The sequence below is a fragment of the Trachypithecus francoisi genome, unplaced genomic scaffold (genome assembly GCF_009764315.1).
Source record: "Trachypithecus francoisi isolate TF-2019V2 unplaced genomic scaffold, Tfra_2.0 Lachesis_group6, whole genome shotgun sequence".
Classification (NCBI taxonomy): Eukaryota; Metazoa; Chordata; class Mammalia; order Primates; family Cercopithecidae; genus Trachypithecus; species Trachypithecus francoisi.
In genome coordinates, this window is record NW_022681471.1 from 71,944,885 (window position 1) to 71,962,507 (window position 17,623).

Sequence of the window (17,623 nt, forward strand, 5' to 3'; positions counted from 1 at the left end):
GGTGAACACGAGTGGGAAGCGAGAGAGACACGGGGAGGGGGAGGGGACCGGGAACCATTTGAATGAGAGGAGGATCACGGGTAGAGTGGGCTCCAGGAGGCAGGGCGGGCAGGGTGTGACGGGGGCCAGACTCTTGAGCCAGGTAAGGGGAGCAGGTGCGTAGATCTGTGTTTTTGGTGGGTGAGCGCACTCGGCCCTTGGATGGAAAGGGGACGCCGCCTTTCCCGGGGGGCCGGCTTCAAAGCTCCAGAGGCTATCTTTTCCTTCTCAACTAACGGGGCCCCGGGCGGGGGCTCAGGCGCCGTCTCCAGTGGCTGTACTCCACTCCGCAATTTCCAGGCGGCCACTGGACTGGGAGTCTCGCGCCGGGGGCCGGCGCTGTCTCGCGAGCCCCCTCCTGGAGCCAGCCAATGGGGTTGGTTGCTGGCACCGCCCGCCCGCCTGGTGCAGAGCGCTGGGCGCTGCGAGCGGCGCTGCCATTTAAAGGGGCCGCGACCCCTGTCCCGGCTGCTAGGGAGGGAGGTGGAGAAGGAGCGCGGGGCCGTTGCTGTCTGCAGTTCTAGGCTTGTAGCCTTTGCACTAACCCTGCCGCAGGTAGGGGTCGGGCCTGCTCAAGCCGAACCGAACCTGCAAGCGGGATCTTGCAGTAGCCGGAGGCGGTGGGGGGGGGGGGGGTCTAAGGAGAGATCGTAGCTCCAAAATGTCTTCCTGTAAATGCCTGAGGTTGGGGGTGGGCAACAGGAGAAGGGAGGACTGGAGGAGCAATGGGAAAGGGGGACGGGGCTGAGGAAGTGGGCGACCTGAAAGGTAACTGGGGGAAGGGTTGCGAAGGGCAGTTTGTGGGGCGGGGGAAGGGCCGAGGGAGGACCTAGCAACGCGGGGAGGGGGGGTGGGGCCAGACTGGTGGGTAAAGACTGGGGAGCTGGGGGCTCCAGTAGAGTGGGGAGGGAATAGAAACTGAGATCGCGGGGGCGGGAAAGGCTCCTGGTGGCGACGGCCTTAGGAGACTCTAAGGGGGCGTTCAGCCTGAGTTGCGGGGGGTGAAAGGTAAGGGGGGAAGGGAATGGGAGTTGCAGTCGAGTAGGGGGGTGGGCGGGTGGAACGACCGACTGCCTGGCCAGTGTGGGCACAGGGCCAGGGCGGGGAACGCCTCTCCCCACTGGGGGCGCTGTATTGGGGGGAGTGGTCATTAGGACTAAAGCCTTCGGAAATGCTTGTAGATTGTGGTGGTGGGGGCTGTTCATAAGAAATCCAAGTGGATGATGGGGTGTGTCTCAGAGCCCATGTAAGAAGGAATTCTGGCTAAGACCACCTCTACTGCCTCCTCTTCTACTCCTAATCTGCAGTACATATCCAGCCATACTCATGGACCCCAGTGATTTCCCCAGTCCATTTGACCCATTGACCCTGCCAGAGAAGCCCCTGGCTGGAGACCTACCAGTAGACATGGAATTTGGAGAGGATCTGCTGGAATCCCAGACTGCCCCAACTCGAGGATGGGCCCCCCCTGGCCCTTCTCCATCCTCGGGAGCCCTGGACCTGCTTGATACCCCTGCTGGCCTGGAAAAAGACCCTGGAGTCCTGGATGGAGCCACTGAGTTGCTGGGGCTGGGGGGGCTGCTCTATAAAGCCCCCTCTCCCCCGGAGGTGGACATGGTCCTGAGGGAACCCTGGCATGGGATGCGGGGGATCAGACCCTAGAGCCTGGACCAGGGGGCCAGACCCCTGAGGTGGTACCACCTGATCCGGGGGCTGGGGCAAATTCCTGTTCACCCGAGGGGCTACTAGAGCCTTTGTCTCCAGATTCTCCAATAACCCTGCAGTCCCCACATATTGAAGAGGAGGAGACCACCTCCATAGCTACTGCGAGAAGGGGCTCCCTGGGCAGGAGGAGGAGCTTCCCCAAGGGCAGCCACAGAGCCCAAATGCCCCCCCTAGCCCTTCAGTGGGAGAGACTCTGGGGGATGGAATCAACAGTTCTCAGACCAAACCTGGGGGCTCTAGCCCCCCTGCACATCCTTCCTTGCCAGGTAGGTTGCCTAATTATCTGGAGAATCAGGGCTGGGAGAGGGTGGTGGTAAGGAGGGGTGGCTATGTGCTTTGGGAAGTAGTGGGGAGGAGGAGGGTGGGGAGATAAGTGTAGGGATGTGTGTGGGGAAGGACTTGGGGTTTACGAGGGAGGAGTGGGGTAGTGTGTAGAGGAAGATTAAGGAAAGTAGGGGTGGGCACAGGCTGTGGGGGAGGAATGAGGTAAGGTTTCAGGGAGCGTAGGTTGGGAGGAGTGGATTTGGTGGGAAGGGTTCCCTTTTTCCTGCCCCAATGGGCTTTTGGTGCCAGAGTCCTTCCTTCAGGATTTGGAGGAGTACACCAGGCTTCTTGGTTCTAAGACCTTTACAGCTTTTTGGTTCTAGGTGGGAGTGGGATTTCTGGGTTTGATGAATGGTAACTAGGTTCTGGAGCCCCTAACAGCATAAGGATTTCAGCAGAGCAGTAGAAATGCAGGGTCTAGGATTGAGTCTCTGATAGGGGAGGGACAACCTTGACTTGAGAGGCTCTAGTTTCTGCCCTCTTCTGCCTAGTGGTGTGCCTCTATCAGGCTGTCATGAGGGTCTTAGGGCTTATATAACCACCTGAATCCAGGGGAAGCTACCCATACATTGATGCTTCCTTTTCCTTTTGCTACCTTTGGGTGGTTGTGTGTGTTTTTCATTGGTAAATATAAATTCTTAATGAAAGGTATATTACCTGTGTTTCCTTAACCCCAAGGATTGGGACAGAAAGCTAGTGGGAAGGATAGATTTTTTTTTCATGGAATAGCTGCACGTGCACCCCCCCCCCACCTTAGTACAGAGCCTGAGGTAACCCTGAGAGGGGCCCCAAGAAGCCACAGGCACTCGAGTTTTCCCTTTCAGTTTTGAGTAAGTTCTTCCCCAGGAATGGAGGCGGGGGTTGGGCCGGGGAGGGGGTGGTGAGGGCAGGCTCAACATTTAGGCTGCCTTCTGCTTCCTTTGCAGGAGATGGCCTGACTGCGAAGGCGAGTGAGAAGCCGCTGAACGGGTGAGGGGGAGGGGATTGGAAGGAGTCTGGTTCCCCCTTAGCTCTGGGAAGGACAGACCCTTCATTTTCCCTCCCAGATGTTGTTCTGTAGAGAGTGTGTATAAGGAGAGTTAGGAGGAGGGAGGGAGCACTAGTGTCTACTGCTTGTTGGGGAGAAAGTCCAGCCTCCTTTTCTTCCCTCCTCCTAAGGGCTGGGCCAAGGGTCCCCACTCTCCCTTCCCCCTCCATCTTCTATCCCCCCCCAAACCCTGTACTAGTGTTAGCCTGGCCAGGGTGTCAGTTTTCCTCCCCTCCCATCTTTCCAAGGTACAGAAGAGAAGCGAACGCGTTAGGAGAGCAGAACCTCCAAAACCTGAGGTTGTAGATTCCACTGAGAGCAGTAAGTAGGATTTGAGGAAGTGTGATCTGGGAGTTCTGGGTATGGAAAAGATCCGAAAGTGGCACGCGGCAGGGCATGGATCTTCTAGCTCCTCTAGTCCTGCTCCATGCAGCGTGTGAAGTGCCTGTCTCCGCTATGGGTTGGCATGGGAACCAGGGGCAGTGGGGGAAATTGAAAACAAGAGCAGTGAGAATGGCGAGTTTCCTGTTTCAGCTATGCCATCTCTGTCTCCGAATCTTCTCATTTAGAGCCTCTCCCTTTCCCTCCCTGGGAGGTTACAGAGTAACCAAGGGAGAGAGACACCAAGGTCTTAAGATACTAATGTAATGAGGGCCAGGGTGTAAAGGCCAAAACAACAGAGATCCCAGGAGAGGGACTGAACTGTTGGTCAGGGGTGGTTGAGACCTGGTTTGGTGGCCTTTCTCATGTCCACCCCCCTACTTTCTCAGTTCCAGTGTCAGATGAGGATTCTGATGCCATGGTAGATGACCCCAATGATGAGGACTTTGTGCCATTCCGGCCCCGGCGCTCTCCTCGCATGTCCCTACGCTCAAGTTGTGTCACAAAGGGCCGGGCGCTCTGCAGTGGGCACAAGATGACTTGTGCACATTGCCGGACACCACTGCAGAAGGGGCAGACTGCCTATCAGCGCAAGGGGCTGCCTCAGCTCTTCTGCTCGTCATCCTGCCTCACCACTTTCTCCAAGAAGCCCTCGGGCAAAAAGACCTGTACCTTCTGCAAGAAGTGCGTGAGGGTCTTGGGGGCTGTGCAGAGGGCAGGGATCTGGGCAGGAGTATGAGTAAGACAGACTGTTGGTAAGAACCTAGCAGGATGGAGCGGGGCGAGAGAGCGATGTAGGGAGGGAGTCAGAGTATTTGGCTCTGTGGTCATTGATCCTGGACGAGGGGCGGAAGCTGAGGAAATGAGAGGGTGGTCTTGAGTGAGTATTCAAACCTGTTCCCACCTCTAGGGAGATCTGGAATACCAAGGACTCAGTTGTGGCGCAGACTGGTTCTGGAGGCTCCTTCCATGAGTTCTGCACGTCCGTCTGTCTCTCCCTGTATGAGGCCCAGCAGCAGCGCCCGATCCCCCAGTCCGGGGATCCCGCCGATGCCACTCGCTGCAGCATATGCCAGAAGACTGGAGAGGTGAGGACACTCGGTGGGGGCTGATTTACAGAGCCTGGACAGCCCTGACCTGCCCCTCCCATCCTGGGGTTGCAGGGGCCAGGCCCTGTGGAAAGGGGAGTGGGGAGGAAAGGCAGCCATCATGAGGGAGCGTATTCAAGGACAGAGCTTCTCCAGGATGCGCACAGCTGGCCTCCTTACCTCCCAGGACCTCACCATCAAGTCGGCAGCCTGCGGCGCAGGTTGGGGGGTCCCTGGGCCCACTGCTGTGAAGGTCTAGGGTGAGGTGGGGGGCTGACCTTGCATTGGGGTGGGCGGTGGTGGCCAGGCCCTAGCTCAGGGTGTGTGTGTGTGTGGCAGGTCCTGCATGAGGTCAGCAATGGCAGCGTGGTACACCGGCTCTGCAGCGATTCTTGCTTCTCCAAATTCCGGGCCAACAAGGGACTGAAAACCAACTGTTGTGACCAGTGTGGGGCTTACATCTACACCAAGACCGGGAGCCCTGGCCCTGAGCTCCTCTTCCACGAGGGCCAACAAAAGCGGTTCTGCAACACAACCTGCTTGGGGGCGTATAAGAAGGTGGGGCCGAGGGAGTAGTGCATTAGAGGGCTGTGGAAGGGGGTGTGGTTCTTGGGTGATAAATAAAGGTGGCTGACAGGTCAAGGACTGGGAGAAATAAAACAAATAAAGGGGGTTTCAATTGTATCTGTTATGTTTTATTTTTGAAGCTGGCTGGTGGATACACAGGTCTTTGTTACATCATCATCTATACTTTTTTTGTATGCTTGAAATATTTCATGTTTAAAACATGTAAAAAATAAAAGTGAAGGGACAAATCCAGCCTCAGCCTCTCCTTCCCCATCCTCACAGAAAAACACACGTGTGTACCCATGTGTCTGGTGCAAGACCCTGTGTAAGAACTTTGAGATGCTATCACATGTGGATCGTAATGGCAAGACCAGCTTGTTCTGTTCCCTGTGCTGTACCACTTCTTACAAAGTGAAGCAGGCAGGGCTCACTGGTAGGTGCAAAGCCCTCTTCTCTGAGTCCCCTGCTGGCCTTCTCTCTCCTCCCATACTCCCCTCTTCCAGAGTAATCCCTGCTGCCCGACCTTAGCCCCAACCACATCTCCCCGTGGAATTTCTGTTCGTCTCTTGCACTGCCTTACACCTTCTGTGTGCTCTCTCTCTCCTTCTCTCTTTTTCTTTTCCTCTCTCTCTTTCTCTCTATGCCCCAGGCCCTCCCCGACCCTGCAGCTTCTGCCGCCGCAGCCTCTCTGACCCCTGTTACTACAACAAGGTTGACCGCACAGTCTACCAGTTCTGCAGCCCCAGCTGCTGGACCAAGTTCCAGGTACTCCAGGCCCTGGACCAGGGATAGAAGGGTGTGGTAACATAAAGAGGGTCGGAGAATTGGGGTAGGCAGGCCTGGGCAGAGCAAAGAACAAGCCTGACTCCCCTTCCTCACAGCTGCACACATCTTGCCCCTCCCTTACTTGTCTTCCTTCCCTCCAGCGCACAAGCCCCGAAGGGGGCATTCACCTGAGCTGTCACTACTGCCACAGCCTCTTCAGTGGCAAGCCTGAGGTCTTGGACTGGCAGGTAAGAGCCCCACCCCCACCCACATCTTGCCACATGACCAGACTGTCTGAAGGGGTCCTACCACTTGGCCCCTGCTGAGGCCAGATGTTACAGCTTATCCTCCCTGCCCTGTGCCCCCACCTCAGGACCAAGTGTTCCAGTTCTGCTGCCGTGATTGCTGTGAGGACTTCAAGCGGCTTCGGGGTGTGGTGTCCCAGTGTGAGCACTGTCGGCAGGAGAAACTCTTGCATGAGAAACTCCGATTCAGCGGAGTGGAGAAGAGCTTTTGCAGCGAAGGTAAGGAGATGGGGAAGGGCAGAAGACACGCAACTCCCAACCAGGGAGAATGGAGGAGAAGGGAGGGAGGCTGGGAAAGTGGTCCATGAGGCAGGGCCTTCCGCCCAGGATGCTCTACCCCCATCTCCCCTAAAGCTTTGGGCACAAGGGGCTGCTTAGAGAGAGGTTTCAGGTGTAGCACCTTAAAAAGGTTGCGTCTCTTGCCCTTGGGTACCTGTGTCTCTGGACTCGCTTTCCTCTTCCCCTCTTTCCAGGCTGTGTGCTGCTGTACAAACAGGACTTCACTAAGAAGCTGGGCTTGTGCTGTATCACTTGTACTTACTGCTCCCAGACTTGCCAGCGCGGAGTCACTGAGCAACTGGATGGCAGCACCTGGGACTTCTGCAGTGAGGACTGTAAGAGCAAGTACCTGCTGTGGTACTGCAAGGTAAGGAGGGTCAGCACGTGAGCGAGGCGGGAAAGAGGGCGGCGGGGAGAACAGGCTGTGGGTACTAAGCTCGGGGTGTGGACAGATCTCCAGGCAGGGCAGCCAGCCTTCCATCTCTAAGCCGGCCCGATCTCCAAGCGGAGGAGCATGGCTTATCCCAGGGGAAAGATAGGGCCCAACGCATTTTAGGGAGGCAGGTCTGACCATCCTTTTGACATCCTCAGGCTGCCCGGTGCCATGCCTGTAAGCGCCAGGGGAAGCTGCTGGAGACCATCCACTGGCGTGGGCAGATCCGTCATTTCTGCAACCAGCAGTGTCTTCTGCGCTTCTATAGCCAGCAGAACCAACCCAACCTGGATACCCAGAGTGGGCCCGAGAGCCTCCTGAACAGTGAGTCCCGGGCAGGGGGTACACTCTGTTAGAGGGGGCTGGACTCTCCTAATCCTAAGCCTAGCTCCTTTCTCCTTCCTCTTGTGTTCACCTCATCCCTGGCCAGATACGGTGCTAGTACTGTGAACTGTATTCTCTTTTAGCTTCCGAACCCTGCAGGTTCAGAAGGGGAAGTCTTATTTAAAACTTCTTGGAGTTAGCGTCTACTGATTGTCTATGAAATATATATTATAAGGGAGTGGGTGCCTATCCTGATAGGATGGGGCATATAGGGGTTATGGTTACTTTTCTGAGATAAGGAAATCTCAGCATAAACTCTACCTTTAGTGAGACTGAAGACTGCTATTTCTAGAATGTTACCCCTGCCCCTCTACAACTCCAGGGATACCCAGGCTATCTAAATGGAAGGTCTCAATTGTGGGTTTTTGGGGAAAATGTAACGTTTCATTCTCAAGGAGCAAAGAGTCTTTTAGGCTACTATTGCTGGGGCACAGAGGAGACTAGATCTGGGATGGCAAGGGGGGCAAATCCTAGAACTTCCCATCTGTATTTGGTGTACCTGTTAATGAAGCTCTCCTGGAACAGGGGTAAGGAAAATGGAGAGCTAGTCCCTTGGATGAGAGCATTCATTTGTTTTTATCTACAGGTCAGTCTCCTGAGTCAAAACCCCAGACACCCTCTCAAACCAAAGTGGAGAACAGCAACACAGTGAGGACCCCAGAGGAAAATGGGAATTTGGGCAAGGTCGGGGCAAAAGCCAAGGGGGAGGATAATCTCAGAGGAGGGTGCGGCAGTTGGCGGCACAAATGTTCCTTTTTCTTTGCAGATCCCTGTGAAGACCCGATCAGCTCCCACTGCTCCCACCCCTCCTCCACCCCCGCCGCCCCCAGCAACACCCCGCAAAAACAAGGCTGCCATGTGTAAGCCGCTGATGCAGAATCGAGGCGTCTCCTGCAAGGTGGAGATGAAGTCCAAAGGGAGTCAGACAGGTGAGCCAGGGTACCTCGATGCCACAGGCTGTATTCCAGAGTCCTAGGCCTGCCAGCCCTATGTCCGTGAGCTGGACAAGGGGATTCCTTAGGTAGCTGAAGCCTCATGCATATGGTTGTCCTAGAATCGTAGAGGTGTCTTTCAGCCATTGCTTCAAGGGCAGTTTTGTGACACTGAGCACGTTAGAGCTTTTGGCGGGTCCGATGTCATCAGTCCAGCAGGGTCTCTGAGAAGATCCCTTTCTCATCCACAGAAGAGTGGAAGCCACAGGTGATTGTGCTGCCCATCCCAGTGCCCATCTTCGTGCCAGTGCCTATGCATCTGTACTGCCAGAAAGTCCCGGTGCCTTTCTCGATGCCTATCCCGGTAAGTTTCCCTGCCCCTCCTGGCTGGGTCCTCCTTTCCCCTTCCAGGTTTGAGATCCACCCTTTCCCCTTACTCTCATCAACTGTCCCCCTTCACTCTCATCATCTGTCCCCCCCTTCCCCCCAACTCCTGGTGTGGTTCTTGGCATTTAGTTGGGATTCGTGCCTCCAGGTGCCTGTGCCCATGTTCTTGCCCACTACCTTGGAGAGCACAGACAAGATTGTAGAGACCATTGAGGAGCTGAAGGTGAAGATCCCTTCCAACCCCTTGGAGGCCGACATCCTGGCTATGGCAGAAATGATTGCAGAGGCTGAGGAGTTAGACAAGGCCTCATCTGACCTTTGTGGTATGCCATAGATGGTGGCGATGAGGGAGACAGGGTGCTACCAGCGTGTCTCTGCCCGAGGGGGAGCTATTGATGATCTTGGTGCCTAGTAGAATGGGAGGATAGTTGGGATCAGCCCCTGAAAGCTTGTGAGGGTGCTAGCAGGAGCTTGTAGCCACTGAGCCAACTTCTCTGCTTCCCAGATCTTGTGAGCAACCAGAGTGCAGAGGGACTCCTGGAAGACTGCGACCTGTTTGGGCCTGCTCGAGATGATGTCCTGGCCATGGCAGTCAAGATGGCCAATGTCTTGGATGAGCCTGGGCAAGACTTGGAGGCAGACTTCCCTAAGAGTGAGTAAGATTGGAGCCGTGCCCACTGGGTATGGTAGCATTCGTGCCATCAGGAAGGGAATGTTCCTTGTGTCCCTGAGTATGACCCTGAAAAGTGTTCATTGTGATTCTAAGACAGAAGGTTCTCACAGGGAGCAGTGCCAGAGATACCAGGACAGGTGCATTCTTTTAGACTTCTGAGTCATGCTTTTTTTTTTTTTTTTTTTTAAACTGTAAAAAAACATAAAAATTCACTATGTTCGGCCGGGCGTGGTGGCTCAAGCCTGTAATCCCAGCACTTTGGGAGGCCGAGACGGGCAGATCACGAGGTCAGGAGATCGAGACCATCCTGGCTAACACGGTGAAACCCCGTCTCTACTAAAAAAAATACAAAAAACTAGCTGGGCGTGGTGGCGGGTGCCTGTAGTCCCAGCTACTCGGGAGGCTGAGGCAGGATAATGGCGTAAACCCCGGAAGCGGAGCTTGCAGTGAGCCGAGATGGCGCCACTGCACTCCAGCCTGGGTGACAGAGCGAGACTCCGTCTCAAAAAAAAAAAAAAAAAAATTTTCACTATGTTCAACATGTTTACAGTTCAATAGTTCACATTGCTGTGTTTTGCGTTTCTGTGGCTCTGAGCATGCTTTTTGGTATAGCTTTACTGGTTCCTTTGGCTCATCTAATGTCAAGTGGGCAAGTAGCAGGGGTGGGGCAGGAGGGCTGCAGGGTTGAGATCTTAAGAAATTGATTTCTTCTTTCTTTCCTTTTTATTAGATCCTCTGGACATTAATCCCAGTGTAGACTTCCTCTTTGATTGTGGCCTGGTAGGGCCTGAGGATGTGTCTACTGAACAAGACCTTCCCCGAACCATGAGGAAGGTAGGGCTGGGGCTACCATATGTACAAAAGAAGAATGGAGGCCCAAAGGGGAGAGGATGTGAGAGCCAAGCCAGCAACCATAGTTTGACCTTCCCTAACCTCCTTTCTCCAACACTAGAAGTACTGAGATAAAGCCAAACTTTACTCTTCCCCCATTTCACAAGGTCATCAAAGCTATTCCTGGGGCTCTGTGCTGTGGAAGCTTGCTGTGTACTTACATCAGCCCCTGCCCCAGCCAGCAGTAAATATGGTGCTGACTAGCTTTCACCTTGCCTCTGGCCTTACCTCTGCCATGCCCCTGCTTTCTCTTCTCCAGGGTCAAAAGCGGCTGGTGCTTTCCGAAAGCTGCTCCCGGGACTCCATGAGCAGTCAGCCTAGTTGTACTGGGCTCAACTATTCATATGGTGTCAATGCTTGGAAGTGCTGGGTGCAGTCAAAATATGCCAATGGAGAAACCAGCAAGGGTGATGAGCTGCGCTTTGGCCGTAAGTACTTGGGGTTAGGGGGTAGGGGAGGGCAAAGACAGGGAGGAGGAGGGGAAAGGGAAGAAGGGGCTGGGCCTGTGATTCAGCTGAAGATGTCTAGGAGTGATAAGGGTGTGATGACTTAAGGATGCCCTGTGAAGATGGGGAGGAGTTGTATAAAGGAAATGCTGGTTAGGGGCTCTTTCTGTAATTGTTCATGTTAGGCATGACTAAGGGATGAAGAGGTTAATGGTGGTGGAGCTAAGTGAAATTCTCCATGTAGAGTTTTTCTTAATCCTGTCCCTGCACAACATATCACTGCAGCCAAACCCATGCGTATCAAAGAGGATATTCTCGCCTGCTCAGCTGCTGAGCTCAACTACGGTCTGGCCCAGTTTGTGAGAGAAATCACTCGGCCCAATGGTGAACGATACGAACCTGACAGTATCTACTATTTGTGTCTTGGCATCCAGCAGGTACCTCTCATGCACCACCTTGCTTCCTGTCACTCTTAACACAGCAGGCAGGGTCTAACCAGAAATGATTCTGGGTTGGGCACGGTGGCTAACGCCTGTAATCCCAACACTTTGGGAGGCTGAGGCAGGAGGATCACTTCAAGCCAGGAGTTTGAGACCAGCCTGGGCAACAAAGTGATACCGCATCTCTACCCAAAAAATATTTAATGAAAAAAAAAGCAATTATTCTATTGCACTCCCTGTTCCTCATCTTGTCCCCTGCCTCAAGCAGGCAGCTTGCGTTTAATCTCCTATTCCAAATAGAACATGAGATACCAATACTTTTCTAAAATCAAAACTGCATTCCAGGACTGTTGGCCAAGGAGCAGTCTTCATTACTATCCAGGTCCCCTTTGTAATATTTAAGCCCATTCTAGGAGGGGAGGGATGGGTGGAGCTGGGATCCTTGAGTGCTGGCGTAATGTTTAGTTCCCCCTGGGAGAAGTCAACCACGTATTACCTGACAAGGAGGTGTGGGCTTCTAAAGAACATCTCCAAGCCTCCTCCTCTTCCAGCAAAGCCTGAGTAGCGCAGAGCTGTAGGTATACCTGGGGGAAAGCACTCGAGGCCACCTAATCAAGCTACTGTTCCCATCGTCTCCTAATGATCAACAACACCATACTTGGGCGCTTCAGCATCATTATCTTTCTTCGAGGACCTACAGTCTAGCCTTATGTGTGTCTGTTTTTCTTCCCCAGTACTTGCTGGAAAATAACCGGATGGTGAACATTTTCACGGACCTTTACTACCTGACTTTCGTTCAAGAACTCAATAAGTCTCTGAGTACCTGGCAGCCCACACTCCTCCCCAACAGTAAGGGACAGGGACGTAGCAACCCCTACACCCTTTTTCCATTCTTCCAATCCACCATCCCAAGAGTCCTGTGCTATTTGGTCTGCCACTCTTCACAAAGGGCCCGAGGGCAGGAGCGTGTAGCTGGATGCCTCAGGGTTTAGAGTTAAAGGAGCACAGGAGCACCTGTTCTTGAACATGAGGAGGGGATCAAGACTTAGGTCTGAAGAGCTATCTCTAGGACCAGAAAAAGATGGCCTGGGTTTGGGTGGTAAGTAAAGAAAGAAAGCAAGAAATCGTGGGACTCCTCAAGGTTTACATTTACCTGTCTACAACTTGAGGGTGGTGAGAGACGTTCCAAATGCAGGAGTGGAAAGTATGTATTTTTTAAAGCCCTGTCCCACTGTGTGGTGTAGCAAGTGTAGCAAAGTGACAATGTTTTATATATGAAGGTTACTCACCAAATGAGAATTGTGTGGGAAATGAGCAGGGCACATGGGATGGGAAGTGGTTGGGTTTGGGTAGCCACTCCCTCCTGACCGGCCTCTCCCCCTTGACCATTGTAGATACGGTGTTCTCTCGAGTGGAGGAGGAGCACCTCTGGGAGTGTAAGCAACTGGGGGTCTACTCGCCCTTTGTCCTCCTCAACACCCTCATGTTCTTCAACACTAAGTTTTTTGGGCTGCAGACAGCTGAGGAACACATGCAACTCTCCTTCACCAATGTGGTGCGGCAGTCCCGCAAGTGTACCACCCCTCGGGGCACCACCAAGGTGGTGAGCATCCGCTACTATGCCCCAGTCCGCCAGAGGAAAGGGCGAGGTACGAGGCTGCCCCCTCCCCTGTGCTTTTGCCCCTTCTCTGCCTTCCCCTTCCATTCCCTGCCATAACCCACCATACCTGCCAGGTCGGCCCTCTCCTTGGCCCCTAGCTTCCCTCTCCTTCCGTTGCTCTGTGCAGAAAGGGTAGAAACGGCCAGTCCTCCTACTTGATGGGCAGTGGCTGTTGCATAAATACGAGATCGCCCTGTGACCTCTTTCCCCCCCTTTCCTCATTTAAGACGGTTTACTTGCTTGCCTGCTTTTTCTGGGTGGTGGACAGGTAGGAAACCTTTGGTGTGTTTGACTGTGGGGGAGGGTAGACTGAATGAATGACAGGCTTTCTCTGATTCTTTGCTGTCGGGCCTAACAACAATTGCACCTTGGTTTCCATTTTTTCTGTTCCTGGATTTCTGTCCTGAGTGCAGTTCCCAAGGTCCCTTCTCTGGACCCATGCTTCTACCTGGACTAATGCACGAGGGGTTGGGGTCATTGCTGTTTCTCTATCCCAGAAGGCAAGCCCACCCTTGCAGTAGGGTCTGTTTTATCAGGTTTTTTGAATAACTTCTGAGATCACCTCTTCAAGACAGCAACTTGAGGCCGGGTGCGGTGGCTCAAGCCTGTAATCCCAGCACTTTGGGAGGCCAAGGCGGGTGGATCACGAGGTCAGGAGATCGAGACCATCCTGGCTAACACGGTGAAACCCCGTCTCTACTAAAAAGACAAAAAACTAGCCGGGCGAGGTGACGGGCGCCTGTAGTCCCAGCTACTCGGAGGCTGAGGCGGGAGAATGGCGGGAACCCGGGAGGCGGAGCTTGCAGTGAGCCGAGATCGCGCCACTGCACTCCAGCCTGGGCGACACAGCGAAACTCCGTCTCAAATGGCGGGAACCCGGGAGGCGGAGCTTGCAGTGAGCCGAGATCGCGCCACTGCACTCCAGCCTGGGCGACACAGCGAAACTCCATCTCAAAAAAAAAAAAAAAAAAGACAGCAACTTGGGGGAGATTTTAAAGAGAGTCTTTGGCAGTGGGAACTGGGGAGGGTTGCATAACAACAGCTCGACGGGATGTTGGGTTGGCATGGGAGAGGGAGACTGACCTCTTCTTCCATCTCTCCATCTTGATGAGACTGTAATTTGTGTCGTGATGCCTTCTCCCTGTGCCTGGACTCTGCTCTTGGATGATGCTCGTGAAACCTGTGCTCTTAATGAGTCTGAGTCATTTCCCTCCCCTACAGACACGGGTCCTGGAAAACGGAAGAGAGAAGATGAAGCCCCTATCTTAGAGCAGCGTGAGAACCGCATGAATCCCCTCCGCTGCCCTGTCAAGTTCTATGAATTCTATCTCTCAAAATGGTGAGTTGGTGAGTTGGCAGGAAGGAAGAGCGTTAGCATGGGGACCCGAGGGATCTACTTTGCCTTGGTACTGATCTTCTGTCCTGCCATCCCCACCCCCGATGTTGCAGTCCTGAAAGCCTCCGGACTCGCAACGATGTGTTCTACCTGCAACCGGAAAGGTCGTGCATCGCCGAGTCACCTCTCTGGTATTCTGTGATCCCCATGGACCGCAGCATGTTGGAGAGCATGCTCAATCGCATCCTGGCTGTGCGCGAGATTTATGAGGAACTGGGTCGTCCTGGGGAGGAAGACCTGGACTGAGCTCGTGTGCCATCCATATCCATCTTTCACATCAATGTGTGTCCTGTGGTCATGTCCCTCAGGGTGACAGGCCCAGGAACCAATGCTACTCATTCTGAAGGCCCTGACTGCTCCTTTCCGCTCACCCATTCCCTGCCTTCTCTAGGAACCCTGGCTTTTATCTTCTTCCATTAACTTGACAACCATGGGGCCCCGGTCTTCTGTACTCAGGGGCTGGTCTCCCGGTGATGGGCAAAAGCCAGCTTGCCCGTTTTCTTTATGCTTCAGAGTAAACCCCTCCTTCTGGGTCCAGACTCTGGGTGGAGTGTTAATAGCTCTGGTGATCCTGTTGGCTTTGGGTTTCCTGACCCATCCCGCATAGGTAAAGCCTCTTGTTCCCAGGCATGACCTAGGGAAAAACCCAGCTGCCTTCTCTGCCCTGTGCCCACTCCCTTCTCTACTCTTCCCCAGCACCACGCAAAAAGGTCTTATCTGAAAGGTATGAAATAAACAATGAAAGTGATGAGGGGACCATTTACATAAAACACAGAGCTTAGACACTCTTCCCCTCCTATGAAATAATTGGTTGTTGGCACCCTCTCACCACTGCGTATCCCTCACCACCCCCCCCCCACCCGGCAAGCACCAACCCTTGGTGCTGCAGTTTTTAAAATCTCTTCCAAATGCCTTTTTTTCCTCAGAGGCAGAGAATGACTAAGTACGGGGAGCAGACTCCTGTTGTGCAGACTCCTGTCCCCTTGGTTTCTGTGTTTGTCTCTCTGCCATCTTAGGTTGCCATGAGCCATGGTGTCAACATGCTTAGCCCCCTCTGTAACTGCCTCCCTTTAGTTCAACGGACAGAGCTCCCAAGGCAAAAGCTACCTTCTGACTTGGGTTGAGGCTGGGTTCCCCTCTATTATTCCCCCATCATAAGAGCCAGGCCAAGCCTGTGGGGGCTTGAGTCATGCAGGATGGGATCTGTGGTCAAAGGACAGGCGAGGAGCTGTGGGCACAGGGCCTGCCCCACTGCCTACATCTTCTCTCTTCCCCATCTTGCCTTGGAGGTCCTAGAAAACAATTAACTTCTGGCAAAGGGGGTACCCAGTTCTTTCCCTGTTGACTTTGCTGTTTCCCAGGCTCCTTTTTGTGTTTTTATAACTGTCACCAGTTAGCCACTGTTTAAATTGTATATATTGTTCTGAGGCGCCTGGCCTGTCCCTTCAGTGAGCCATGCCCACCCTTGTGTTGTAGTGAAAAGCTGTTGTCACGACTAACCTTCTGTCTCTGAAATTGTTTGTTTCAAATAAAGAGTTAAAATTGTCTTTGGTCTTTTGTCTTTTCTGGGTGATGGATATAGAGGAGCAACACTGGATACATCAAATCTCTCCAAGTGTAAACAAGTCAGGTGTTTGAGAATCGTTCTTACTTTACTGTCTTACTTTGAATCTACTGGAATGTGGTCTTTTTTTTATAACAAGTTCCCAAACACTTAAGGAAAAAAAATACTCACTAGCCGTGTATTAAGGACCTATTATGTTTAAAGACCTAGATTACATGCTTCAAAAAAGACAAAGACTGGTTAGACCAGGATCCAATCCCCAGCAGGATCCCAGGCTATAGGGGAGACCAAATAGTACACAATTAGTCATAATACAGGCAGAATAAAATGAATAGTGCTATGGGAGGACAGAGGAATAAATTACTCCAGGTTTACAGGGAGGCTGGGTGCAGTGGCTTGCGTCTGTAATCCCAGTACTTTGGGAGGCTAAGGTGGGAGGATCCCTTGAGCCCAGGAGTTCAAGACTAGCCTGGGCAACATGGCAAAACCCCATCTCTAATAAAAATACGAGAATTAACTGGGTGTGGTGGCGCATACCAGTAGTCACAGCCATTGAGGAAGCTGAGGCTGGGGAGGATGGTTATAACGCCTGGGAGGCGAGGTTGCAATGATCACCCCACTGCACCCATTCTGGGTGACAGAATGAAACTCTGTCTCAAAAACAGACAAAACACATTTATAGGGAGGCTATGTGAGGGTTTACCAAGGGAGGTGGAATTAGACCTGGGCCTCAAAGACAAAGTGGAAAGGGTTGGGAGGCCACAGATGTAGGGGTGGGAAGTGCAAGGCTGAGATTTTTCCAACCAATGGGTGGTAGGCTCAGATCTATTTCTTTAGGGAGACAATCCCCAGAACAATGTGAAGAATAGCAAGTGGGAATAGGCCTGGAAGCCTGGAGATTGGTGGAAGGAGTATGGCTAAGAGGTTCTGTGGACCTCAATGGGGACTGTGAGCATAGGGAAGGGAAAAAAAGAGATTCAAAGTAAATTTCAGGCATTTTGAAGGTCAAGTCTGCAGGATCTGATGAATCATTAGAAGTAAGGTTCTTGGGGGGTGGCTCACGCCTGTAATCCCAGCACTTTGAGAGGCAGAGCCGGGTGAATCACTTGAGGTCAGGAGTTTGAGACCAGCCTGGCCAACATGGTGAAACCCCATCTCTACCAAAAATACAAAAATTAGCTGGGCATGGTGGCAGGTGTCTGTAATCCCAGCTACTTGGGAGGCTGAGGCCGAATTGCTTGAACCTGGGAGGCAGAGGTTGTAGTGAGCTGAGAGCATGCCACTGCACTCCATCCTGGGTGACAGAGTGAGACTCCATCTCAAATAATAATAATAATAACAATAATAATAAAAGGTAAAGGCTATAAAGGTTACGGGAAAGGGAAGAATTGAGCGTGAACCCCAGGTTTCTAGCCTTGATGACTGGGAGAGTGAGATGCCTTTAACCAAGATGGGTAGCACAGGCCGGGCGCGGTGGCTCATGCCTGTAATCCCAGTACTTTGGGAGGCCGAGGCGGGCGGATCACGAGGTCAAGAGATCGAGACCATCCTGGCTAACATGGTGAAACTCCGTCTCTACTGAAAATACAAAAAATTAGCCAGGCGTGGTGGCAGGCACCTGTAGTCCCAGCTACTTGGCGGGGCGCTGAGGCAGGAGAATGGCGTGAACCGGAAGGTGGAGCTTGCAGTGAGCCGAGATCGCGCCACTGCACTCCAGTCTGGGCGACAGAGTGAGACTCCATTTCAAAAACAAAACAAAACAAAAAAGATGGGTAACACAGGGACAAGTTTTTTTGTTTTTGTTTTTGTTTTTGTTCTTTTTTCAGACAGAGTCTTGCTCTGTTGCCAGGCTGGAGTGCAGTGGTGCGATGTCAGCTCACTGCAACCTCCGCCTCCCAGGTTCAAGTGATTCTCCTG

The 17,623-nt window shown here is 53.0% G+C and overlaps 1 protein-coding gene across 1 annotated transcript; it reads left to right on the plus strand.

Moving 5' to 3' along the window:
- Positions 1-201: 201 nt before the first annotated feature.
- Positions 202-15,689, plus strand: ZMYM3 (zinc finger MYM-type containing 3). Its single transcript, XM_033201385.1, has 26 exons — positions 202-659; positions 1,347-1,656; positions 1,889-2,030; positions 3,015-3,057; positions 3,315-3,436; positions 3,886-4,180; positions 4,407-4,584; positions 4,924-5,142; positions 5,434-5,584; positions 5,801-5,916; positions 6,078-6,164; positions 6,290-6,440; positions 6,695-6,867; positions 7,092-7,257; positions 7,904-8,001; positions 8,084-8,246; positions 8,501-8,613; positions 8,785-8,959; positions 9,142-9,288; positions 10,040-10,143; positions 10,460-10,628; positions 10,932-11,083; positions 11,821-11,935; positions 12,481-12,735; positions 13,968-14,085; positions 14,196-15,689. Exons 1-26 carry the CDS (start codon positions 202-204, stop codon positions 14,386-14,388), a joined length of 4,413 nt encoding a protein of 1,470 aa, XP_033057276.1. The 3' UTR covers positions 14,389-15,689.
- The last annotated feature ends 1,934 nt before the right edge of the window (positions 15,690-17,623 follow it).

Bases quoted from the DNA above. Each gene is read 5' to 3' on its own strand.
- ZMYM3 (XM_033201385.1), top strand. From the start codon at position 202: ATGGAAAGGGGACGCCGCCTTTCCCGGGGGGCCGGCTTCAAAGCTCCA. The intron at 2,031-3,014 runs GTAGGTTGCCTA...CTTCCTTTGCAG, and splicing joins TGCACATCCTTCCTTGCCAG to GAGATGGCCTGACTGCGAAG. The intron at 10,144-10,459 runs GTAGGGCTGGGG...TCTCTTCTCCAG, and splicing joins TTCCCCGAACCATGAGGAAG to GGTCAAAAGCGGCTGGTGCT.